General features: G+C 47.1%; 1 protein-coding gene and 1 long non-coding RNA gene across 2 annotated transcripts in view; one reads left to right on the forward strand and one right to left on the reverse strand.

Moving 5' to 3' along the window:
- Window positions 1-26,027, forward strand: part of LOC132655745 (protein FAM186A-like) — a 41,104-nt gene that overhangs the window by 8,493 nt on the left and 6,584 nt on the right. The window contains exons 2-4 of the mRNA XM_060388625.1: window positions 3,293-3,485; window positions 6,440-6,585; window positions 7,104-7,283. Of these exons, the coding sequence (XP_060244608.1) occupies window positions 3,293-3,485; window positions 6,440-6,585; window positions 7,104-7,283 (519 nt within the window). The remainder of the gene's footprint in view (window positions 1-3,292; window positions 3,486-6,439; window positions 6,586-7,103; window positions 7,284-26,027) is intronic.
- Window positions 21,146-24,545, reverse strand: LOC132655980 (uncharacterized). Its single transcript, XR_009593934.1, has 3 exons — window positions 24,453-24,545; window positions 22,895-23,038; window positions 21,146-21,945 (listed from the first exon to the last, which is right to left on the reverse strand). It is a non-coding gene; the product is annotated as an uncharacterized LOC132655980 (long non-coding RNA).

The following is a 26,027-nucleotide window of genomic DNA, read 5'->3' on the forward strand; positions in this document are numbered from 1 at the left end:
CTGGGAGCCAGCCTGGTCTATACAGTGAGTTCCAGGCCAGCCTGAAAACCTTGTCTCAAAACAAAACAAAACCGTTCTCAGTCTGTTTGCCTTTCGTAGGAATCTTTGCCTCACACCTCTCTACTATGAGCCCTGGGTCTCCATTTTTATTCCAGTTTAGTTGCTTGGTCACTACCCAACCCACCCTTCCCTCCAATGAAGAGATTTAAACATTTACCATAAATTCTTTGAGAGTTTTTGTTTGTTTTGCTTGTCTGTTGTTGTTGTTGAGACAGGGTTCCCTGTACTCCTGGGCAGCATACACTCACTCTGTAGTCCATGCTGGCTTTAAATTTATGGTAACCCTCCTGCTCAGGTCTTCTGAGTGCTGGGATAACCACCGCCATGCCCCGCTAGCCTTCTGCCTCCCAATACTTAGAGAATACTTTCAACAGTTTGTAATCAAACCCAGATAAGGCTATAGTGCATTTTTTAAAATCTACTTTATTTTGGTTTCTGAATGCCTCCTTCCTTCTCCACCCCTAACCTTTCCAACACCAGGTAGGAGAGAAAGGAGGTTACTGGGGAGAGAAGTCAGAGTTCTCTCTACTTGCTTCCTGCTGGCTAGGGTCACTGGGTTCTTTGAGGCAAGTCCAATCGTCATTTCAGGAGATCTCCAAGTTCTTCTTATTAGACTGCATCAACAGCAATGGGGAAGGGGGAAGCACCGCCTTCTTCTTTCTCTTGAGAGCCCGCTTTCTCTCTCTGGGCTCTGGCATTTATTCTCTCTCCAGAGTCCTCAGATTTAAACTATGTGCAGCTGGCAAAGAGCCCCTCTCCAAGCCTGCAGAGGGCAAAATAGTCTGCTGCTGTGTGCCTGGTGCCCACAGAGCTGAGAAGAGGCCATCAGATCCTCTGGAACTGGAGGAACAGATGGTTGTGAGCTGCCTGTGGGTACTGGGAATCAAACCCAGGTCCTCTGGAAGAGGCCTCTTGGCCACTGAGACATCTTTACTATTTTGAGACAGGGTCTTACTAAATTGCCCAGGCTAGCATCAGACTTGCATCTTCCTGCTCTAGATTCCCAAGTAGCTGGTAGCTGAGACTCTTTGAAGTTAGGTGCTGTGATTACAAGACATAAGTCACCCTTCAGAGCTGTTGCTGTACCCCTTCTTGTCCTTGTCTTCTTTCTGCTCCCCCCTCCACTTGTTTTTTGTTGTTGGCTTTTTTATTTTATTTTAAAGCTTCACAGTCACGAGCCAGGCTTCTAATAGTAGACACTTACCAAGCAACACACATTTGTGATCCCAGCACTCTAGAGGCAAGAGTTTGGGGCCAGCCTAATCTACACAGTAAGATCTTGCTTTAAACAAACAAAATGCCTTAAATTTATGAGTAAGAAAAATAATTGTTTGGGGTGATACCTGAAGCCTCATTGCTGACACGAGAGCAGATTTTGAGTAGGTGAACCCTGCCCCTAAGGTGACCTGCTGAGTGAGATGCCTGAGTACAGGCATCCTCCTGACCCTCAAATATGATTAAAAACTCAGAGCCCAGTAGTGGTGGCACATGCCTTTAGTCCCAGCACTTTGGCAGAGGCAGCTGGATCTCTGAGTTTGAAGCCATCCTGGTCTACAGAGAATCCCAGGACAGCCAGGGCTACACAGAGAAACCCTGACTCAAACAAAACAATCAGAAGAAAATTGAAATCTGTCTTCCCAAAAGTAGCTGGGGTTATAGATGTGTGTGGGATTTGGCAGTTATTAAAACACTAAAATCTTGATTATCTTTACTAAAAATATAATTTAAAAATTTTATATGTATGATGACTTTTGCCTATATATATATATATATATATGTCTGTGTACCATAAGCATCCCTGGTACTTGTGGAGGTCAGAAGTGGGTAATGGATTCTCTGGAACTGGAAGTACAGACAGTCGTGAGCCACCATGTGGGTGCTGGGAATCCAACCCAGGGAGCCACTGAGCCATCTCTCCATCCCCAAAGACTTTCTAATTTTTATACATCCAGTTTCTGTGTCTGATGTATGAATTATTTTAAGTAGCTCGGGACTGTTTAAAAATAGTGATGACATTGATTTGAGACATAGCTCTGTGGTAGAACATATGTGTAGCATGTACAAGGCCCTGGGTTCAGTTCCCAGCATTGGCTTAGTGGCTTACAACCTTGCAGAACTCCAGTTCTGGGGTGTGCAGCGCCCTCTCCTGGCTTCTGAGGGGAAACAGGTATGCACACGGCACCCACACATATACGCAGGCGGAACACTCATACATACAAAATAAAAATAAATAAATCTGTTTTTTTAGTTGTCATGGATATAGCTCCATAGTAGATCAATTGCCTAGTGTGGTAGTTGAAGAGAGCAGCCACCATAGGCTCACAGACTCAAGTGCTTGGCTACCTGGGAATGTGCAGGCCTTTAATCCCAGCAGGGGCCAGCCTGGTATAAAGAGTAAGTTCCAGGACAGCCAGGTTACACAGAGAAACCCTGTCTTGAAAACAAAACAAAAATGCAAAAAAAACAACAACAAACCATATAACCTAAGAACAGTAACAAAGCTTCAGGCTGTAAAAACAGTTCAGTAGGTAAGCCAATGATGACCTGAGTTTGATCCTGGAGACACCCATGAAAAGGGACTAAAGTGAGCCCTGCAGGGTGACCTCCACATGTGTGCTGTAACATGTGCACCTCCCTAAGAAGAAGAATAAATAAAACAACAATTTAGAATGGCTTCATAAGAAGGTGTCAAATATGATCTTTATTCTTGTTTGTATTTTTGGCAGGGTCTTATTTCGAAGCCCAGGCTGGCCTAGAACTTAGCCCAGGTTGGCCTTATATTAGAACCCACTCCCTTTACCTCAGCCTCCTGAAGGGTGGATTAAAATAAGCAAAACTAATTACAACACACACAAATCTTCAGAGGTTTCATGCAAATTTGAAAGCAATATAGATGATTAGAAATCTATTCTTTGTTTGTTTGGCTTTTTTTTTTTCAAGACAGGGTTCTCTGTATAGCCCTGGCTGTTCTGGAACTCAGTCTGTAGACCAGGCTGGCCTTAAACTCACAGAGATCTTCCTGCCTCTGCCTCCCTGAGTGCTGGGACTAAAGGCATGCACCACCACTGCCTGGAAGAAATGTATTCTTACAGGGAAATTAAACAAGTCTCCCACACCTGCCATACCTCCTGCTAACTCAGAGTGAGGTAGGAATGGAAACAACGGAAGTCAGGTGTGTTAAATTGGGCTTGAGAACTGTATGGATCTAATTGATTTTTTTTTTTTCCCCAAGAAACAACATAACCAAACGATTAAAAGACATCCAAAACACTGGGAAAGGGTATGAGGCACAGAACCTGTACATCATGCTGAACAGAATTGATGATTATCAGAAGAAGGTGATGTCGGTCTGGATGGACAAACAGAAGAGTCTGGAGCAGAGGCGGCAGCAGTGTTTGTGGTCCATGGGGCGCTTCTTCAGCCAGGTAACTGCTTCCTCACCGCCTTTCCAGCCTGCTGCAGAACAGAGAGATGTGGTGGTGGTTTGCTTTTGTTGGAGATGTGACCTCTGTATTGTGCAGCTCTGGCTGCCCTGGAAGAAACTGTGTACACTAGGCAGGCATGCTCATGCCTGCCATCCCAGCACTTGAGAGGCTGAGGCAAAAGGATTACTGTTTGAGGCCAGCCTGGACTACATAGGTAATTCCAGGGAAGCCTCGGCTATGGGGTAAATTCCCTGTCTTGAACATCTGTCAAGTATGGACAACAACAATAAATAAGAATCCTCTACCACACTGCCAAAAGGAAGAAATCATCTTATCTTCTTTGTATGAAAGCAAAGTGTCCCAGGGCTTACTGCCCCAGAGGTCCAGGAAGAGACGGGTTCTGTGCCTCTCTCATGGCAACGTAGCCCCCTGTTGGCATTCCTGTAGCTTTAGGGCTGGAGAGATGACATGTAGCATCAAGCAGTGCTCTGGCCGAGGACCAGAGCCAAGACAGCCTGTAACCTCAGCTCCAGGAGCTCCGACGCCACCTGCCCACCTTACAGGCAGTCTCTGCCTTCAGACGGCCAGTGTGTCTTCCGTCTTCTGACACCAAGGACAAATGGCAGCAAATTCATTACATACCTAATTAGTCCAGGACACTCTCATTTTAAGACTCTTAATCACATCTGCAAACTCTTTGTCCAAATAAGGTCATGTTCACCCGTTCAGGTGGACATGGCGTGTCTCTGGTGGGATGTCATTCAGTCCACCTCATCAAGACTTCAGATGACCCCACAGCTGGAACAGGCATCCTTCCGTGAAGTTGGAGGGGAGATGCTTTAGAAAGCACGAACTGTTTCTTTCCCAGGCACTGGTTCTGTTTTGCTAGTGTTGTTTAACAGTCTCTGTCCATATAACCAGGCTGACCTTGAACCCCAGCCCACATTCCTGCCTCAGCTTCCCAAGTGCTGGGATTACAAGTGTGTGCTGGCTTCTGCCTGGTTATGGCTGGCTACTCTTTCCCCAGAACATTAAGAGTCCAGTTTTAAACCCTGAGCTGACAAGGAGCTGAGCTGCTTACACAGTACCCGGCACAGACAGCCTGGTAAATTCTGGCGTCCACCCCGGTGCCCCTTCCAAGACAGTACCAGCATGCTTTTGCAAGTAACAATGACCTTTAAAAAAAGCTTCAGAGCTGGGAGGTTGTGAGCTAGAGGCTGTTTCCGAGGTCGTGCGTGTGCGCATGCTCAGTGGGTGCTTGCGAAGGTAGGAAGGTGGCGTCGCAAGCTGCCTTGGCTCTCTAGTCCTCGGCCAGAGCACTGCTTGATCCTGGGCAACGCGCCACCTCTCGGCCCTAACCGCTACAGTTGTGATGACATGGCAGAGCGTGCGGTCTCTGGGTGTACCTGGGCGAGCAGGGTGCCCACGCAAGATTAGTCTTTCGAATATGCTAGATTCATTCACACAAGCCCTCCTTACACTATCATGCCAATATAAAAGGTAAGCAAACATCTCAAAGTGGGGACCAGTTGTTTGGGCAAAAATGCTGCTGCAGGGTTCTACTAGGAAATCTTTTCCGGTGAGGACACATTCAAGCGCCACCCCCCCCCCCCCCGCCCCGTGAAGTCCTTTGGCTGTGGCAGGCTGGGAGGATGGCCCTCGAGGGTGTAGCTAGCACAGCCAGGGGCCACGTATGGGCCCAGGGACAGTTCAACCATCACTGAGTTCATGGCCACACACAGCTCAAGTCCTCTTGCCCATGGGTACCAGCAAAGGCTCTGTCTAGGGGTCATGGCAGTGAGATCTTGGAGACCATTCCCAAAGTTCCAGCTTTTGTGTCATTTCATTGGGACACCAGCTGGAGTCCTAGAAACATTTTAATGTCTAGATAACATTTTTCTTTAATATTTTTGGAGACAGGGTTTCTCTATGTAGCCTTGGCTGTCCTGGAACTCACTATGCAGCCCAGGCGGGTCCTGAATTCTCAGAGATCTGCCTGCCTCTGCCTCCCGAGTGCTGGATTAAAGACGTGATCCACCACTGCCCAGCTCATTACCATTTATTAATAGAGTTTAGCACAGGCTGGTGGTATTTAATATTAGAACTGGGCTGGGCATAGTGATGAATGCCTTTAATTCCAGCACTTGGGAGGCCAGCCTCGTCTACATAGCAAGCTCCAGGTTCAATAAAAAAAAGACAAAATAATTGATTAATTTGCAATATTTCCATACTTGCTTCTTTTGAGTAGGTCAGACTTCTGATCCTTGCCAGACTAGAGCATCTGGAACTTTCCATAACAACTATATTTTAAATGTTAGACTTCTTTGCAAAACAAACAAGAAAACCCTCCAATATTTGATTTAGTAAATGTGGTCTTTATAGATGTACGCAAATGGGGTGCCGGTGGCACAAGCTACCTAGCAGGAAGAACAGCATCTCAGAAGTTTCAGAGGCTACTCGGGTTCTAAAGCATTGGCTCTCATGACCCCTCAATGGAATCAAATGACATTTTCACAGGAGTTGCCCGAGACCACTGGAAAACACAGATATTTACCCTGCAATTCACAACAGTAGCACAATTACAGTCATGAAGTAGGGGCGTCACCACAACATGAGGAACTGTATTTAAAGGGTCTCTGCATTAGGAAGGTTGAGGACCACTGCTCTGGGGTCAGGGAGGCCAGAATCCAGGTGGGGAAGCATCAAGGCATAAAGAAAAAAACAGGAAAGGGAGAAGGCCCAGTCACAGAGGGGAGGCAGACAGACAGCAAGTTCAAGACCAGCCTGAGCTACAGACGTGACAAGCAGTTTCAGGCCACCCTGTCTCAGCGTCCTCACCCCCTGGAAGGAATAAGGTGCCGTGGTGGTGGGTGTGACCAGAAGACTGGGGATGGATACAGTGTCATCCCCCACATCTCTTAACTGGCTTTTGTCGTTGTTGGCTTTGTTTTTAGCTTGAAAAGGCGTTTAAACTAAACCTCAGCCAGCCCACACCTGTGATCTCTGGCTTCAACCAGATCCCTGATTTTACCAAATTTCAACGGCCAGTCTTGGAGTTTTTAGTTGAGGACAAGAAATCCAGCCTTCTCAAAGCACTCAGGTACACAGTAGGACAGTGTTAAGCTTTTGATAAGAAGTGGTACCCAATGTTTGTTTGTTTGTTTGTTTTCCAATCAAAAGCATCCCGTTCTACCCCAGAACTTCCCTTTCCTCACGGTTGGGCTCTGGTGCACGCAGTGTGAGAGTATGTTTGTCTCCACGGCTAATTCAGCAAGATGCTTTGTCTTGTTTGGGGTTCTGTTTGTTTTGGATACAGGGTCTCATTGTGTGGCCCTGGCTGGCCTGGAACTCACAGAGTACAGGCCTGTGTACTTCGTGACGCTAAGAAGGTGGTGTGAAACTGGGTGACTAGGTCATAGACGTGTTCTGATAATTACATCAGCAAATTCTGCTTTTCCCATATCTCTGCCCCCAGGGGAGTGGGGGACACTGCAGCCCAGACTGGGGCACAGGAGGACAGCACAGAACAGGGTGGCGAAGAGGCAGATGGGGCTTGTGTGTTCTGGCTAGCGTGGAGCTCCCAGGCTTCATGCTTCGCCTGGTGCTCTTGCCCCACAGACAAGGTCCGACAGAGACCATCTGGAATGCTGAGCTGTCTACTTCAAGCTACCCGATAGCGGAGAAGACATCGCTGAAGACTCTGTGGGCTCAGCTGGGTGGGTACCCAGACATCCCCAGACTGCTGCAGCTGGATATCCAGTCGACCTTCCGAAAGTCTCTCGCTTCCCTTCTGTCACGGTGAGTAAAGGTTTGGGTACTCTGGTCACTGGGCCTTTGCTCACATCTTCCTAACTTGACTTTCTTCCTCAGCACTGTAGAATGACTGAAATATTTTGGGGTGAGGTGAATTTCAACTCACAAAATAGCCCAAACAAATTCGGCATTGGTCAGTGTTTCTCTTTACAGGTGTACAGATGTCACTGCCTAGTGTCAAATGTTATGCTGAGAGCATCTCCTTGCTAGGGAGGTCAGCTTAGAATTCCGCCCTCAAATGTGTGGCTGCCGGTGGTGGCTTGCTTTTTCCACTTCGGGATTCCATTAGCGTGACCTAATTGAGTTGGTGGTACCTGCCTGCAGCCCCAGCTACTGGGAGGCTGAAGTGGTGAGCCTAACTGAGCCCCTGAGTTTGAGAGCTGCCTGGACAGCAGAGTGAAGCCAAGTCTTTAAAGAAACATATACAAGCCAGGCAGTGGGGGTGTGTATCTTTGAACCCAGCACTGGGGTGGCAGAGGCAGGTAGATCTCCGAGTTCAAGGCCAGCCTGATCTACAGGCCAAACAGAGTTGCAAGGTGAGACACTGTCTCAGAAAGCAAACAGACAATAAGCACACCTGTAGTGCCCACACTGAAGACTTTCCCAGAGCAGGGGTTGGGGGGAGGGGGATGAGGATGAGGGATGGCAGGGGATATGCTCTCATGGCTTTAAATCATGTTGAATCAGATTCCCATTTAAACCATGGGAAATTTTCCAGGGAAAGGGAAGCATTTTGGAGTTTGCAGTACTCCTTTCAGGACACAGAATTATTTAATGTTTTAAAGGAAAAACTTTGAAAATGTAACTGCTTCCACTAGAGTAGTTCATAGGCATAGTTTCTTTTCATGAAATAGAGGTCCTGATGTCAGAAGCAGTGCTAATTTATAAATGTGTTCAGATGGCAGTCACCATGAAATAAGACACAACATTCTAAAGCCAGGTGTCACTCCTGTAAGCCTAGTGTTCAGGAAGCTGAGGCAGGAGAATTGACAGGACAATGGCCTGGGCTCCATAGCAAGGCATTGGCTTGAGGAAACAAAAAATAGAGCTTGGAATAGAGCTTGCTCAGTATATGTCAGGCCTTGGGTTCCCTCAGTACAGGGAAAGAAAAGAAGAGTCTATAGTACGATGCTGAAGAGTACTCGCTCATGTGCCCCAGGCCTTGGGTTCAATCTACAGCATGGCAAAACAACAAGTCAAATAATGGTTGCAATATAGAAACATGAACTGTTGTGCCCAGATCATGAGACCTCAAAAGACCACCAGGAGTTGAGTCTGTTGCAAAACACATGAGGGTTTATTCAATACAAGCTCGAGCCCAGGTTGCAAGTTCTCTATGGAAAAAGAGAGGAATGCGGCCCTGAGGTCTAGGGGAACAAGGTTTTAAAGGGCAAAATTGCAAGCAGGGGCTCCAAGTTTTAGGTATGGGGTCTACTTTAGGTGCCAAGACCATAAAACGGTTCTGGAGAGTATTTGATCATGAGTAATGCCTGGAATGTGCTGATTAGCTGTTGCTAGGGAAGAGCAATTAGCACACTCTGTGGTCACAAGCTAGGGGCCTTCTGGGTGGGTTGCCAGGAAAAGGTATCTCTTAAGTGCAGGAAGGAAAGTGGTTGAGCCTGATTACTCCCTGCAGTGGGCTGGACATGTCTTAATTAACCTGGTCCTTTGTCTAAACTTTTATCCAGGACTTCAGTCATGCTGCCCTAAGACTCTGATTTTAAACTTTGGACCTCTCATTCCCCCCTTTTAAGAGGATACTGTCTCAAAGCCTCTAGATTTGTCCAAATAATTTAGCTGGGGAGGAGGGGGCTATCAATGTATCATTTCAGCCTGCCAGGTGGGATTGGGGCTAAAGATCTCTAATTATGTATCTGTTCAGTGCTGGCCATGGGGCTGTCGACATCAAGGGCTAGGAAGGCTGAAATGGCTAGTCGATCCAGCTGCAGGGGCAGGGAACAATCCAGGTGGCTATCAGCAAATCTGTCAGCTTGCATAGGTGATTTCCAGGTGGGTTCCATTAAGCGAAAACCTATTGGACTAAACACAGACTAGAAAGAGGAATAGAATTATTTATCGGTGGGAAGGAGAGTTCATAGGTTGGTATTGTTTTCATCAGTGGCCAGCCTTTGGTATGTGACCATAGTACAATCAACTGAATGGCCCCTAGCCTTTGCTTAATGTAGGCCATTAACTTGTTTAATAGACATGGTCCGAAAGTGACCAGCAGCAATAGGAAAGTTGTTAACCAAGGGGACATATTAAACCAAGATTCAAAGCATCCTGATCTCGCTTCTCTTTCCCTGCGTCTCTTTTCAGACCTTCTCTAACTTTGGCCAATGACTCTCTTATAATACCTGACCTATTGGCATAGACACAACATTCTTCCTTGAGTGCTGTGAATAGTCCCCCTAGTTGTAAGAAGAACAAATCGAGCCCTCTTCTATTCTGGAGGGCATCCTCTGCTAAGGAATCAACATTTTGTTCTAGATCTGAAATAGAACCCTCCAATCTTTGGCTGTCTAAGTCTATAGATTCTCTTAGTTGTCTGTAATGCTTGTCCTGGAGGACCAACAAGGTGATACCTGTTCTTGCTCCCAATGCTCCCAGCCCCAGTCCTACCGATAGAGTGACAGTGGTTATGGGTTCCCTTTTATTTCTTACATACTTTTGGTTTGGTGGGTCAAAGGCTAGGAGGAACCCTTCATTGCTATGGTAAATCAGCGGGGGAACCAACTGTACTAACACACAGTAAGAATCTGAGAGCAGCTTACTGTATGTATAGTGGGTCAAACCAGAGGAATAAGCCCACCAGGTATTAATGGGATGTGCTAGATATTGGTCTGTTCCTACCCCAATACTTAAGGTCTTGTTACAGAGGCTCTTATGAGTGTCTGGAATTGTCTCCATTCAAGTCCCTTTTCTGGAGACCAGCTGGAGAGTGAGTCTGACATATGGGGATTGATGCCATCCGCAACTGGTCATATCTGCAGCAAGAATAAAGTCACTAATGACTGCCATTGCCTCATAGAAGGGGGCTGTGAGTCATAATATAGCCAACAGGACTCAGTGAGGTCCAGGTGAGTCCCATTCAGAGCTACATACATGTTAAGCATCAATTTTCAGAGGCGTTCGGACTCGAGTTCCTAGAAAGGCCCCTTATCTTGGTTAGGTTTGGAGAAGGGGCAGGTGGGAGTTTGGGGCTCCCTGCCACTTGAGGTGTCTTTGTAGTGATTGAGCCAAGTGAGGGAGGATGTAAGACAATGTTAGGGCCAATAGCCCTGGAAGTCCCTTCAGAAAGAAGCAATCTAGAGTGCACTATCCCCCCATGCTTTCCTGTTTTCCAAAGGCACAGCCCCAAATTTTTCCCCTGCACCAATGGGTATAGCTTTACCCTTGTCGGTAAAGGAAAGCTTAAGCTGATTCAGGGTTGTAGCATGGTGGGGTGAGGGGTATTGGGTATTGAACGTCCATCCACATTATATTTGGGGTCTCTAGCCAGCTGGATGAGTCCAGTTGAGACATGTTTCCATTCTGCACAATGAAGGTCAGCCACGGTCCCGCATTTTTCCTGTCGCCACGGGATATCAAAAGGGGAGGGACACATATGAAGGTGTGCTTTGCTCTCCTCAGAGAGGAGGACCTGATGGGATGGTGAGGACCAAATTGGAACTCAGCGCAGGAGACCATGTTTTTGGTGAGGACTGTGCTAGATTCTGTAGCTAAGAGACTGCCATAATCCCATAGGATGCAGGTATTAACAGGGACATGAGGGTTCCAGACAACAGTACATGTGGTTAGTAGTCCTAAGATGATGGTGAGGCTCTTGATAACCTGACATGCAAAGGGTTGTCGGGATTGCAGCACATTCTGCATTCCAGGGCAGCAGGAATCAGGTAGTCTTCTTGGGTTGAGAATGGGTTGGCAGGCCTGGCATGCAAATAATGAATGCAAGCAGCGATCCCATCAATTGGAGTGGTCAGCAGGACAATGTATGGTCCTTTCCATCTTGGTTCTAATGTGCCTTGATGGAACCGCTTCATGTAGACCCAGTCTCTAGGCCAGAACTTGTGGGGTTCTGGAACTGGGCCTGTGGCATAGAAAGCACAAAGTTTAGGCCAAAAATGTTTATGAGCCCATTGGGTATCCCTGACACAGAAGATCAAGTCATCCTCATCTATTTCAGCAAAGGCATCAGACTGAAGATTAGGTATAATAGGGCTGGCATCTGTACATGATTTCAAAAGGAGTCAGTCCCAATTGATAGGGAGAATTTCTGACTATATATATAGGGCAAAGGGGAGGAGCATCCCCCAGTCACTGCCAGTCTCCACGGTCAATTTAGTTAAGGTCTCTTTTTATGTTCTATTCATTCTCTCTACCTTTCCTGAACTTTGGGGTGTATAAGCACAATATAATTTCCAATCTGCCCCAAGATACTTGGCTACACTCTGACTTAACCTTTGACACAAAAGCCAATCCATTATCTGACCCTATCATATGAGGAAAGTCATACCTGGGTAAAATGTCTTCTAATAATTTTTAGCTACCACCTGAACGGTCTTGTCCTTGGTGGGGAAGGCCTCTGTCCATCCTGAGAAGGTGTCCACGAATACTAATAAATATTTGTATCTGTACCTTCCAGGCTTAATCTCTGTGAAATCAACTTCTCAGTAAGCTCCGGGTCTCTTACCTTGAAGGCATGATCCTGGGTGTTGTGGATTGGTGGTGGCATTGGTCAGCTGACAAGCCTTGCAATTAGTCACAATGTCATCAATAGTCTTATACATGTCCTTAAAAGTCACTCTAGATTGTCTCATAGCACCCGCCATTCATTTTGCCCCCATATGAGTGACTCTATGGCTTTTCCTGAGAACAACTCTGGCTAAGGAATTGGACAAGATTAGCTTACCATCTGTTGAATGCCACCAACCATTCAAACATTGGCTCATGGGCTGACTTCTGGCTCATTTTATTTCCTCTTCAGTATAATGAGGCTCCTCTGGCAAGTTTGGGTGGGTGGCTCCAGCAAAATGGCTGCCAAGATGGCGGCTGTTGGCTCTTGCAGTTCAACGTTCTCAGCTGTCTTATCCGCTAGGTTGTTGGCTCTGGCTGTGTCAGTGGTTCCTTTTTGGTGTCGGGTCAGTGGATAATGGCCAGCCTCTTGGGGAGCCATAAGGCTTTAAGGAGCCATAAAATTTCCTCCTTATTTTTAATAGTTCTTCCTTCAGCCGTCAGTAGCCCTCTTTCCTGATATATGGCTTCGTGCACATGGGCAGTGGCAGAGGCGTACCGACTGTCCACATAGATGTTGACGGCTAGTCCTTTACCCACAGTAAGGGCTTGAGTTAAGGTTAGGCCTTTAGAGTGGAAGTTCCTGGGGGAAGGGATTGAGCCCAAATTACCTCAGCCTCAGTGGTCACTGCCACACCTGGTCTTCTGTGACCCTCATGGATGAAACTGCTCCCATCAGTGAACCAGGTATGCTCAGCATTAGGCAAAGGGGTATCCTTTAAGTCAGGTAAGGTGTTGTGCATCTGGGCCAAAATCTCTTCGCAGCAGTGTAGTGGCTGCTCCAGTTCTGGTTCCGGCATGAGAGTTGCTGGGTTCAATGAGGCCAGGGGCTGGAAAACAACTCAGTCAGGATTAATCAACAGAGTCTGATAATGGGTCATGCGAGCATTGCTTAACCATCGATCAGGTGGTTGTTTGAGCACTCCCTCAATGGCATGGGGAGTGGTCATAATTAAATTTTGGCCCAGTGTCAGTTTATCAGCATCTTCGACCAGCAGTGCTGTGGCTTCAGTAATGCGCAGGTAAGGGGGCCATCCAGCTGCTACTGGGTCCGACTTTTTTGATAGGTGTGCTACCAGACGTTTCTAGACCCCAGTGTTTGAGTCAGAATTCCCTTGGCAAATCCCTTTTCATTCATCCACGAACAGGCAAAAGGGTTTAGTAATATCTGGCAACCCCAAGGCTAGTGCTAATGGCAGGGCCTGCTTCAAATGGTCAAAAGCCTGTTGCTGTTCTGAAGTCCAATTAAAGTTCTCAGTTTCTTTTGTGACTTCATAAAGGGGCTTAGCTATCTCTGTGAGGTCTGGGATCCAGAGTGTGCAAAATCCCACCGACCCTAGGAACTCTCTTTCCTGGCGGTGACTGTGTGGTACCAGAATGCTGAGAACAGTCTCTTTTCTGGCCTTGGAGAGCCAGCATCAGGATGTAGCCAAGGCAGGTCACTTCAGTTCTGCAGAGTTGTGCCTTCTTGGCTGAGGCTCTAGGTCTCCCAGGACTTGTAGGAGTCTCTGGGTCCCTTCCAGGCAGCTTGCCTGGTCCTTGGCTGGTCATCTACATACTGGAGAAGAGTAACATCAGGGTTGTTAGCCTGTACTCACCCATGGCCTCATGCAGGGCCTCGTTGAAAATGGTGGGTGAGTTCTGAAATCCTTGAGGTAGGCGCGTCCAAGTCAGCTGTCTGTTGATGCCTACCTCTGGGTCGTGCCATTCGAAGGCAAAATATTCTTGGCTTTTGGGTGCCAGGGGGAGGCTGAAGAAGGCTTCCTTCAGGTCTAGGATGGTATACCAGTCCCTTTCGGGTGGTAGAGGAATTCAGTAAAGTATATGGGTTGGGTACAGTGGGTGAATACCTATCACCCACTGGCTGACTTCCCTCAGGTCTTAGATCGGCCGATAGTCATTTGAGTTAGGCTTTTTAACCGGCAACAAGGAAGTATTCCAGGCAGATTGACAAGATCTGAAAATCCCAAGTTTGAGTAATTTATAGGTGTGAGGAGTTATTCCCCTTTTAGCCTCCATGCACATTGGGCATTGGTATACCTGGGTGGGATCCACCCCTGACTTGAGTTCCACAAACACAGGTGGCTGGTGTTTGGCTAGTCCCACTCCCCCTGTTTCCACTCAAGCCTGAGGAAATTCTTCCGCCAAAGATTCAGATTTTTCTCATGAGCCAGGAGTTGTTCATACACTTTATATTCAGATTCTGAGGCCAGGTTGACTGTTAGGACTTGGATAGGCTTTCCTTTAACATCTAGTAGTTGGGCCCCTTCTGGCCCAAAATGTATCTGGGCCCTCATTTTGGTTAGTAGACCCCTCCCCCAAAGTGGGTAAGGGCAGTCTGGGATGACCATGAACAAATGGATTACCCATCCCATTCCCAAGTCCACAGATCTTCAAGTAGTACATGAATATTGTTTAATGCCAGTGGCCCCACTGAACCCATGATTTCTTGGAAGATAGTGGCCCTCTACTAGAAAGTCCAAAGGTTTCCCTTCCACTTTAAGGGTTACCCTGGGTTCAGGGAGGAGGTCTGAACCCCAACTCCCTCCGTCTTCTTCCTCTTCTGTGAACATAACCTTAGTTCATGGCTTTTTCTTGGGACAATCCTTTACCCAGTGTCCCTCGTCTTTACAATATGCACATTCATTCTTACCTGATTGTGGTCTGCTGCGTCCCTTGGGCTCCTTTTTTCCAGCTACTCGCTGGAGCTATTGTTTTCTCTTTCCCGGATCTGAGTCAGTGGCATCCAGGAGAACTTTGGCCAAATCCCTGTTCTTTCTTTTCTCTGCCCTAATTTGCTTTTCCTCTGAACTTTCCCTAGATGTCTGCTTACAGATCCCAACATTCTTCCCTTTTTGTTTTATTAAAAAGTGAGGAGCTAGGAAGGGGGTGGTGAGGAGGGCATAGGGGCAACGTTTGCTCTTCAAACTACTTCCTGCTGATTAGGGGCATTGCCATTCTCAGGATATAACTGGTCTCCACCATCACGGTCGATTGGAAGGTCATTGTCATCTGGTTCTGTGGGCAGAGGTTGATATTCCTATAAGAGTAACTGATTAATGGTTTTGCTTAGAGAATTTTTGCATTTGTTGTTGGAAGAATGTAGAGAGGAAGTTAATAAAGGGTGCAAACAGCAAAAGCAGAAAGATAGCAGAAGAGGTGTGAGGAAGGGCAGAATCCACTTCCATATGGGGTTCTGGAAGGCCCAAGAGCTAGAGACCTCGAGCTGTTCCCTTTGCTTTTCTTGATTTGTCTGCAGTTGTTGGATTTTGTCTTTTACTATACTGGAATGGTTGACATAGAAACAGCATTCCTCCTGGAGGAAGATGCAAACGCCACCTTCTTTAGCTGTGAGGAGATCCAGTCCATGTCGGTTTTGAAGTTCTACTGCTGCCAGCGAGTCAGTCTGTCCTTGGAGGCTAAGTATTGTCTGAGCCACTTGCTGGAGGTCCTGGATGAACTGGGAAGAAAGTTGATGATACAAAGTTAATGAAGTGGCTAGTCCTGCTGTCCTAGTCCCGAGAGCTGCCGTGCTTCCTGCAATAACCAAGAGGGGCAAGATTTGAATTGCCCTCTTATCCTTCTGGGCAGCTGTTGAGTCTACAACCGGGATTGGTAGGGGCTCCTTTTCCTTTATCACCCCCAGCTCCGGGAAGGGGAGCACCAGCGTGCGCACTCCTGACTGACCAGCAGGCAGACGATGGTGGACCTTTGCTACTTCTCCCATCTGGATAATTGGGACATATTTTCTCTAGAACCAGAGACAAGGTGGTTGATCCTGGCGTCTTCTGGAGCTTGAGGAACAGGGTCCTATTGGAGCTGACGTGTAGGAGGGGGCATTATCTTGAGGAGGGGGAGTAGAAGGCTTGAGGTGGGATAGATGAATCTAGTGAGGGAAACCCTCAAGCTTAGCAGCTGTGGGAGTCCCAAGAATTACCTTTCTCCATTTAGCAGAAAGAGATGGGGGGCTTAGGTCTGGAGGTGAGAGAAGGACCTGGTCGCCAATGTTAATAGGAGATGGACAGGGGTTAGTGTGTGGTCGTGGTAAACAGTAGTCAGTAAGGACCCATAGAAGAGAGCAGAGATGACAGAGTAAGGGAGTGAGTAGGTGGTCAGGGAGAGACAAGGATTTAGCTGAAAGACCAGGAGTTAGGACCAGTCTCCCATACATGATCTCAAAGAGCAAGATGGATAGAGGTTTTTTGGAGGGAGAACTTGTAGCCTGAAAAGGGCCAGGGAGAGGAGTTTTACCCAGTCGAGGTGAAGCTCTTGTGATAGTTTAACAAGAGTATTTTTAAAGGATCAGTTAGTTCATTCTATCTTTCCTGAGGACTGGGGATGGTATGGGATATGAAAATACCAAGGAATGTTAAGGGCTTTAGATAAGGTCTGGGAAACCTGAGAAGTGAACTCAGAACCATTGTCTGACTGGAGGGAGGCAAGGTTTCCAAAATTTGGGATAATCTCATGGAGACGGAGATCAGAAACTGTCTGAGCTCTTTTGTTAGTAATCGGGAATGCCTCTACCTATCCTGAGAATGTGTCCACTAAGACCAGGAGGTATTGGACACGTTTGACTGCTGGCATGTGGGTAAAGTCAAGTTGCTAGTCAGTCCCCAGGAGAGAGCCTCTAACCTGGTGGGTAGGGAAAGGGGGGCTACAATATCCTGAGTTAGGATCTTACAGGAGGCAGTAATAGTCTTTAGGAAATGCAAATCCTCAGGGGTGGGCTTCAGGTGAGTCTTGACAAAGTTAGACAAGAATTGACTCTTAAGATGAAAGAGCTGGTGTAGATAGGACAGAATCTGACAAGGTCAGGAGATGACAGGGGAGACATGGGTTGTAGTGTAAGGATGTCCTGTGGTGGGTGGGACAAGTCTAGACCTTTAAGGCCACAGCCCTTAGCTGCCTCGTCAGCCCAGTTATTTCCTTTGGAAACTGTGGAATCGTCCATCAGGTGGGATAGGCAGTGGACTAATCCGATGGCTGTGGGAAGGTGGGAGGCTTCTAGGATGGCCATAATTTGGCTGGCATTGGTTATAGATTCTCCCTTTGCTATAAGTATCCCTCGCTCTCTCCAGAGAGAGCAACATGGGAGAGAAGAATAGGAAAGGCATATTTAGGGTCTGTGTAGATGTTAAGGTATTGTCCCTGGGACAATTGGAAGGCGTGGGTAAAAGCTATTAGTTCAGCCTGTTGATTAGTGGTGTGGGCAGGGAGGGCTTGTGCCTCAACCACCTCAGTATCCAACACTATGGCACAGCCTGCTTTTTGAGCTCCCTTGTGTACAAAGGAGCTGCCATCTGTATACCAGGTATACATGGCCTGAGGTAATATGCCCTCCTGTATGTGCGAGGGGTGGGGCAGTAGTTCCTCTAAAGTTTCCATTGCAAGAATGAGACGGGGAGTAGTCAGAGTTAGATTGAGGGAAAAGGTTTGAAATATTAAGAGGTGGGCATGGTTGGAAAGTAAGAGTAGAGTCTTCTGTTAGCTCCACCTGGAAGGAAAGAACCCTGGAGGGAGGTAAAGTTTGTAAGCCTTTATGCGTTAAAAGATGAGACAGATTGTGAGAAGAGAAGACAGTAACTGGTGACCCAAAAGTTAGTTTTTTGGATTCTTGAATAAGGAGCTCTGTAGTCGCTAAGGCAAGAATGCAGGGTGCCTATCCTTGGAAGTCTAATTTTTTTTGATAGGCATGATACAGGTGCAAAGGAGGGTCCCAGTTGGTGACCCCGGGCTCCAAGGATATATCCCTCTTTTTTCTGTTACATAGAGGGAGAAGGGACGGCTTAAGTCTGGAACATGTAGGGTTGGGGCCTCAAGAAGAGCCTGTTAGAGCATCTGAAAGGGCTTAGTAATGGGCTTAAGAAGGGGTTCATGCAAGGGGCCTAAAGCTGCCTCATATAAGGAGCAGGCCAGAAGGGAAAAGGAAGGGACCCAGGAACATAAGAAACCAGCCATTCCCAGAAACGATAAAATTTCTTTAGTAGAGGGAACTGCCAAAGACTGTATTAGGTCTTTTCTATCTAGGGTGATGCCCTTGTGGGTTGGAGTTATTGTTAGTCCCAGGTAAGTGACCACAGAGATAGACAGTTGGACCTTGGAGAGTGAGACCCAATAGCCCCTGATGGATAGGAAATTTAGAAGAGCAGAGGTGTTAGTTTGGCTAACTCGTAGGGCTGGACTGCAGAGGAGAAGGTCATCTACATATTGTATAAGTTTAGATTCAGGTAGAGAAAAGGAGAGTAGAGCAGAGGCTAGGGCTTGCTTGGCCAAAAAGGTGTGGGCTGTCCCAGAATCCCTAGGGTAGGACAGTCTAGGTAAGCTGAGTAGAGACCAGGGTGTCAGGGTCAGTCCAGGTGAAGGCAAAGATATTTTGTGACTGGCGTCCAGGGGAATAGAGAAAAATGCATCCTTGACATCCAGAACTGAGAAATGGGAGGTACCTGAGGGGACAGTGGAGAGGAGAGTATAGGAGCTAGCTACAACAGGGTGGAGGGGCTCAAAGGCAGAACTGAGAAGCCAGAGGTCTTGAACCAGATGGTAGGTTCCATTGGGCTTTGTAACTGCAAGTATAGGAGTATTAAAGGGAGAGGAAGTGGGGCAAAAGATTTTTTTTCTTACAAGGTCAGTAATACTAGGCTTAAGTCCCCTGAGGTTTGGGGTCAGGCAAATGGGTAGAGTAAAGGAGATAGAGGCTCCCATTTTAGCTAAAAAGTCCCTTCCCAGCAAGGGAACTGGGCAGGCTGGCATCACTAAAAAGGAATGAGTCAAGGGAACACCCCTGAAAATACAGTTAAGTGGTGGAGTCCAGCGAGGCTAGCAAGGCTGTCCCCCTACCCCAACGATAGAGGAATTAGAAGGAGAAGTTGGTTCCCAATACTTTGTCAGGATTGAGTAAGTGCTCCGATGTCCACAAGGAAGGAGATGAGCTGCCCCAATACCATGAAAATTACCTATGGCTCCCTGCTAGTGATGACAGTTGTCAGGTCAAGGGAATCTGGGCACCTTCCATAGCCAGGCCTAGGATATTAGCCAGAGAGTGATTTGGGAGTGATGCCCCCATATCATGGGAGAAACGGTGGCAATCAACACCCCAATGTCCCTCTTGGTGGCATTTTGGACATGACCCCAGTGGCTTGTGGGGATTAGGACAAAACCCAGCCCAGTGACCTTCTTGACCACATTTGAAACAGGACCTTCTTGACCACATTTGAAACCCGGTGGTCCTTGTGCCTTAGGAGGCAAGGGAGCCTGGGTAGTTGCTGAGGCTGGTTGGATAGCCTTGGCTAGCATTTGGTATTTTTGCTTGTGGGCTTTCTCATGTCTCCCATGAAGGCCAGCACTAAGATTTCTGCCTGTGGAGTCAGAGGTCCTCTCTCCAAGCATTTAAGCTTAGTCCTGATGTCAGGGTAACTCTGGGAGAAAAAAATAGGTCATCAGAAGTTGCCTACCCTCTGTACTTTCGGGGTCTAGATTAGTATGTTGTAAGAAGGCCTTTGTAAGGCACTCTAGGAATTGAGATGGGTTTTCATCTTGTCCTGAACGACCTTCTGGAGCTTCTCATAATTAACTGGCTTAAGGGCAGCCTTGTGGAGACCAGTCAGGAGGCAGGTCATGAACTGATCTCTGGCTAAAATACCTTCTGGGGTATTATAATCCCATATGGATCCTGGTCGGGCACCGCCCAAGCCCCAACCAGATGTGTTGTGTTTGTTTGGTGACCCTCATCTGCATGCATTCAAGCCTGTTCCCAAACTCACCTGCGCTCCTTGGGTAATAAGGTTGTTGGTAAGAATCATATATCATATATCATATATCATATATATATATATCATGGAAGGTAAGACTATAAGATTAAGTGAGATATTGAAATTCTTCAATGAAAATAGAAGGATTAGAGGTATAGGATCCTAGTCTCTCTTTTTACTTAAGAAAGTTCAGTTAATGAGAAGTGAATATGCACCCTAACTAAGCCATCCACGCCAGCCACCTCCTCAAGGGGAGAATTGAGGCTGGTTTATGCTGAGTAGAAGAAGGGGACTTCATGTAGAGTGAGAGCAGGTAGCAGGGGGCTAATAGCTGTTGGTAGGGTGAAAGTAGGTGTCAAAGTAGGACAATTAGGACAGCCTGTTGCTGGGAGGCTGGAGAGGTGGATGAGGATGCTGGAGAAGCCAAAGAGGAAGAGGAGGTAGCAGAGGAGGAGGGAGAAGACAGAGGTTGAGAAGAAGCCAGAGGTTGAGAAGAAGCTGGAGGTTGTGAACGGCGAGGTGGAGGTTCATCCAGGGGATCAAAGGTAGAGAATTCTTGAGGTTGAGACTTTATAGCTAGCAGTTGGGTTAGGAGGACAGGAAGAACAGAGAGAAGGTTTAGAGTGGAGAAGATAGAAAGCTTAAACATAAGATACCTCCTTCCATTTACCAGATTGCTGACAGTAATTAAGATCCTATAAAATATTGGGATTTAATGTGGGGATGCTGGAGGAACAGACAAATTGGCAGTTCCCATTGGAGGGTAGGAGTCAGTGACCTGCCAAATCCAAAGGCAAGGTTTGGCTCAGTGGAGTAGTATGGCCCTACCTGATCCAACAGCTCATCAGCATTGGCTAGAGACCAGGGCACAGTTGCCCATAGGAGGCACAGTTTACCTAGTGCTAGGATTTTTGTAGATGAGCAAGAGAGAGGGGTGTGAAACTGTGCCAGTAGAAAAGAAAAAAAAATCTCACCCAAGGGAAAGAGGAAGCCCTAAATGGAGGTCAGCAAAAACGGTCAACTGTGGCCAGTGAAGACCGTAGTTGGGGGCTCCTCCATCTCAAAAGCTACTAGAAAGATGCCGGACACTCAATGGTCAGTCTTCCCTTATCAAGAGAGACATTTATGCTGACCATTGAGGGGAACTCATCAATCCAGCCAGTGTTGCATGTAGGAGGTAGTGATCTGGTTGCCAGAAAGTGGGTGGTAGGCGGATTTGAAATGAAATAGGTTTCCAGCAGCTCCAGTGGGGTGCTGGCATCAAAAGCAACCACCATGTAGCATAGCCATTGAAAGCACCTATTTTGGCCAGGATTGTGCAGCAAAGTGACACGGCGGGTTCACAAATCATGCCACATGACTGGTTCCACGTGGGAGGTTTATTAAGGGAAGGGGTCGCAGAAACCGTCTCTGGGTAGGGAAGAGAAGAGTGGTGGTGGTGGTGTGAGTTCTCTTGATAAGGTGACCCAGAGCATGCACAGCTGGTTTTAGGTGGTATGCAGGTGGTCCATAGGTGGCCTCACAGATGCCTGATGTTCCATTTGTCAAGTCCCTCAGGGCTGGCTGTAGAGATGCCTGCTTACAGATCCCAACAGGCACCCCTTACCTTCAGCTGTATTGTAATCCCAGGTGGGTCAGATAAGAGGAAATCCAGCATCAATGTCAGCTGGATTCTGGGTCAGAACACCAGTGTTCCCTGGGACATTTTTCCGGGCTTCCAGAAGGATACATTCCTTCTCTTCTGTGGTGAAAAGAACCTGTAAGAGCTGTTGGCAATCATCCCAAGTGGGCTGATGAGTAAAGAGCACAGTTTCAAAAAGATTGATTAGGTCTCCTGGATTCTCAGAAAAATTAGCATTCTGGGTTCTCCAGTTATAAAGGTCAGCCATCTTGAAAGGTAATAATGGTGGGGTTGGTTTCCATGGTCATCCACGGGCCTCATGGCCTAGAGGCAGAACTTTGGAATCTGCCTCTGGTTCCCCAAGTGGGGAAGCTGCCCAATGGCTCTGGGTGCCTTGCACTGGACCGTCTGGCTGGCCCAGGGCAGGCAGTGGAAGAGGTGTTGGTGCCGGTGCAGGTGCTGATGCCAGCACTGGTGGATCCTGGGGTGAGGGAGAAGGCCTATAAGGTACGGGTGGAAAAATATTATCCTCGGGTGTGCTGTCCTGTAAGACATGGTAGAGGGAGGCAGAAGACTTGGGACATGCCATTGTGTCCATCACCAGTGTAGTGGCAGGACTTGCATCTGCATCTGTAGTCGGAGGAGTTCTTATAGGGGAAGGATTATTAGCAACAGGAGGATTATTAGCAGGGGGAAGAAAAGCCTTAATCCAGGGTGGGGAATTCATTACCAAATCTCTCCAAACTACTGTATAAGGAACCTTGTCAGGATGCCTATGTGCTTTCTGAAACACCTTATCTTCCACTGCCAAAACAGTGGGAAGGTGGAAAGTTCCCTCTGGTGGCCATCCGACATTAAAAGTTGGCCATTCTGAGCTGCAGTAAGTAATTATTTTTCCTTTCTTCACATCAACTGAAAGATTGTGAGCTCTTGCCTTAACCTCTTTGAAGTGGGTGAGAGCCAAGTCAAGGGGGCAGGAATTCATCTGTCCCATAGTGGATGTCACAGTCCACTACACACAAAGATTCACAAATACAAGAAATGAAACAGAGGCAAGCACGGACAAAGTAACCACTCTGTGCCTGACAACAATAAGGAAACCAAGTGCTTGTCTGCTCTTCATGGCAGGGAAGTCGAAAATGGCACAGGGAAGTGAGGAGCTGAGGGGGTCTTGTTTCCTCTACAGAAAATTCCTCCAGAACAGAATCAGGATCCCCCTCCGGAGGAGGCACGGCATCCATCCCAAAAAATTTTTCATAAACACAAAGAACAAAACAAGAAGACAAGTGCCAACAAAGTGGTCGTGTAGCCATCTTGCAGTTTAAGCTTAGACTCCTGGGCCTTCACATTCCCGCTCTGGTTTCCCTGCCATGAAAACTCAGAGCAGTGATGGGTTCTATCTGAACCACCTCCCAACAGTGGGACTTTACCTGAATGTCCACCAAAACACAGATGAAACCAGGAATGTCTCCCTGACTTCGGTGGCTGTGATTCTCCAGATACATCTTCCCTATAGTCACGCTTGCACTCTTACAGACATCTCCAGGCTTTTCAGAACAAAGTAGATGCAAACACTGCACAGAGACATTGAGACAAACAACACTCACTGGCCAGTACTGGACCCTCTGGACTGAGGTCCTGGGGTCCTGGGAAGTCTCAGAATCTCCTTGGGACCTCCAAATGTTGTGCCCAGATTGTGAGACCCCAAGAGACTACCAGGAGTTGAGTCTGTTGCAAAACACATGAGGTTTATTCAATACAAGCTCAAGCCAGAGTCGCAAGTTCTCTGTGGAAACAGAGAGGAATTCAGCCCTGAGGTCTAGGGGAACAAGGTTTTAAAGGGCAAAACCACAAGCGGGGGCTCCAAGCTTTGCGTAGGGGGGTTTATTTTAGGTGCCAAGATTAGCTGTTGCTAGGGAAAAGCAATTAGCACACTCTGTGGTCACAAGCTAGGAGCCTTCTGGGTGGGTTGCCAGGAAAAGGTATCTCTTAAGTGCAGGAAGGAAAGTGGTTGAGCCTGATTACTCCCTGCAGTGGGCTGGACATGTCTTAATTAACCTGGTCCTTTGTCTAAACTTTTATCCAGGACTTCAGTCATGCTGCCCTAAGACTCTGATTTTAAACTTTGGACCTCTCAGCACCACAGCATACACCTGTTATCCCAACAGCCCAGCAAGCTGAGGCAGGAGGATCAAAATTGTAAGGCTAGCTTTGGCTGCCCAATGAGACCCTGCCTCAAAAGCAAACAAAGGCTGGAGAGGTAGTCCATTGGATACACTGTCTACCACATCAACATAAAAACCTAAGTGTGTACGATTATCCTGATGTTTGAGTAAGACTGATGTGAAAACTTAGCTTCTTTCAGTAGAAAGACAAGATATGAATGTTGCAGAGTCCTGGCGAGATAAATATTCAAAAATATGGCTTACCTGTCTAAAAGGTGTATGTTCCACATTTGCTCTTAATTTGAAAAGGAATAAAGGAGATTCCTACCTTTAAAAAAAAAAAAGATACTAGTTTGGGTCCCTAGCACACATGCAGAAAAGCTGGCATGATGTCACCTATTTGTAATCCCTGCGCTAGGTGGGAACATGAAGGGACAGGCAGATCCCTGGAGCTCTGATGAGCTCCACATTCAGTGAGAGACCCTGTATCAAAAAAGACAGTGGAGAGTGGTCACAGAAGACACCTGATCACCAGTCTCTGGCCACCACACATGCACACACACACACACAATTAAAAACCTTTCAAAAGCAAAGCCAAATCATGTATATGCTAAGTATCCGCACATAGAGCACACATGTGTTAAAGCATAAAGAAAAGTAATCCACTGGACATGATGAGAGAGAGGAGGTGAGGGGGAGCACACATCAGGAAAGAAGGGGTCGGCTGGACATTATGGCACTGCACGTTCCTGGAAGTCCACAGGGTGGGGTGGGGGGAGCTCATCTGAGTGAGTGTGAAGACACAGTCTCCAGGAAGACTCACCCCAGTTGCAGGTGTCCTCGTCCTCTCATTGTGGCCCCACAGAACGCCCCAGCATCCCTTGTCACCCGCTGCTCTGCTGCCCCTTCCTGGGCATGATGGACAGAACCTTCTAGCACTATGAAGGGAAAAAGATTTACCCTCCATATAGGCTTCCCTCAGGTGTTTCGGTCACAGCCTCAGAAAGTCACTGGCGGGAACAGCTCAAGTGCTTTCAGACAAGATGTACAAAACTTTGAGGTACATCTGCCTCACTTCTATAAGCCCGCTCCTGACCCAGACAGACCCAAGACAGTGGGAACCTGCCTGGCTTTCTGTTTAAACAGTCCAGAAACGTCAGCTGCCTCCTCTCCTCTCCTCTTCTCCCCTCCCCCTCCTCTTTCTAAAGACAGGGTCCCATGTAGCTGTCCTCAGATTCACTGTGCAGCGCAGGCTGGCCTTGAACTCCTGATCTTCTTGCCTCCACCTCCTAAGATTTGGGATTCCCAGCTTATGCAGTGCTGGAGATGGAACCTGGGCCGCAGGCATGCCAGGCAAGCATTCCACCCAGCCCCTGCCTACCTGTCTTGTCCCTGGAGTTTTACCTTTCCCAGGAGGTTGAATGAATTGAAGTATAACGCCTATGAGATCCATCTGGATCACTGTATGAATAATTAGTTTTTGTATAGTTTTTGTGTACTGAGTAGTGTTAGAACATTGTATGCCTAGACTGTATGTTTGTTTATTCACTGGCTGAAGGACATTTGAGCCTCTAGTTTTTTGAAACTGTGCATTAAATTGATATGAATTTCCTACTAGGGCTTGGGGATGAACAAGTGGGAATTCTGGACTGGTATTATAAGTACATGTTGAATGTATAAGAATTTGTGTCAGCTGGGCGATGGTGGCACACTCCTTTAATCCCAGACCCAGGGAGGCAGAGGCAGATAAAACTTTGTGAGTTTGAGAACAGCCTTGTCTACAGAGCAAGTTCCAGGACAAGCACGGCTACACAGAGAAACCGTCTCAAAATTCTTTTTCTTAAATAATAAATAAGAAAGAGTGTGTGTGTGTGTATGCATATAGCAGAGCGACTTCTTATCTCACCTTTCCATGGCAAGATCTGTGGTCTCAGTACATTCCTAGTCACTTTTCATTTACATGAGCTTATCTGATCAGTAATTAAAATGTCCAGAGCCAAGCGTAATTAATACTCTAATTTTATTTCAGACTCTAGGGTTCTCCCTCTCATCTAGCCTCACTCTGCAGTCACAGGAGGAAATGAATAATTTGTATTCTCTTCATGGCCATGGCTGCTGTCCCTAACTCTTTTAGCTCTCCATTGTGGTCGGTGACTCCTCGTAAGGGAGTTAGAGCCTTGGGGAAGGATGCTCGGAAAAGGAGATATTCAAATTGAATGTTTAAAAACTGTCCATTTTTAACATCATTACTTTTTGAATGAAGAGGTGGGCTTTTGTAGGCACTACTTTTTTTTTTTTTAAGATTTACTTATTTAAGTTATGTATATGCTTTTATGCACTGTGCTCTGCTTTTATGCACACCAGAAAAAGAAGTCAGATTCCATTACAGATGGTTGTG

The sequence above is a fragment of the Meriones unguiculatus genome, chromosome 8 (assembly GCF_030254825.1).
Source record: "Meriones unguiculatus strain TT.TT164.6M chromosome 8, Bangor_MerUng_6.1, whole genome shotgun sequence".
NCBI lineage: Eukaryota > Metazoa > Chordata > Mammalia > Rodentia > Muridae > Meriones > Meriones unguiculatus.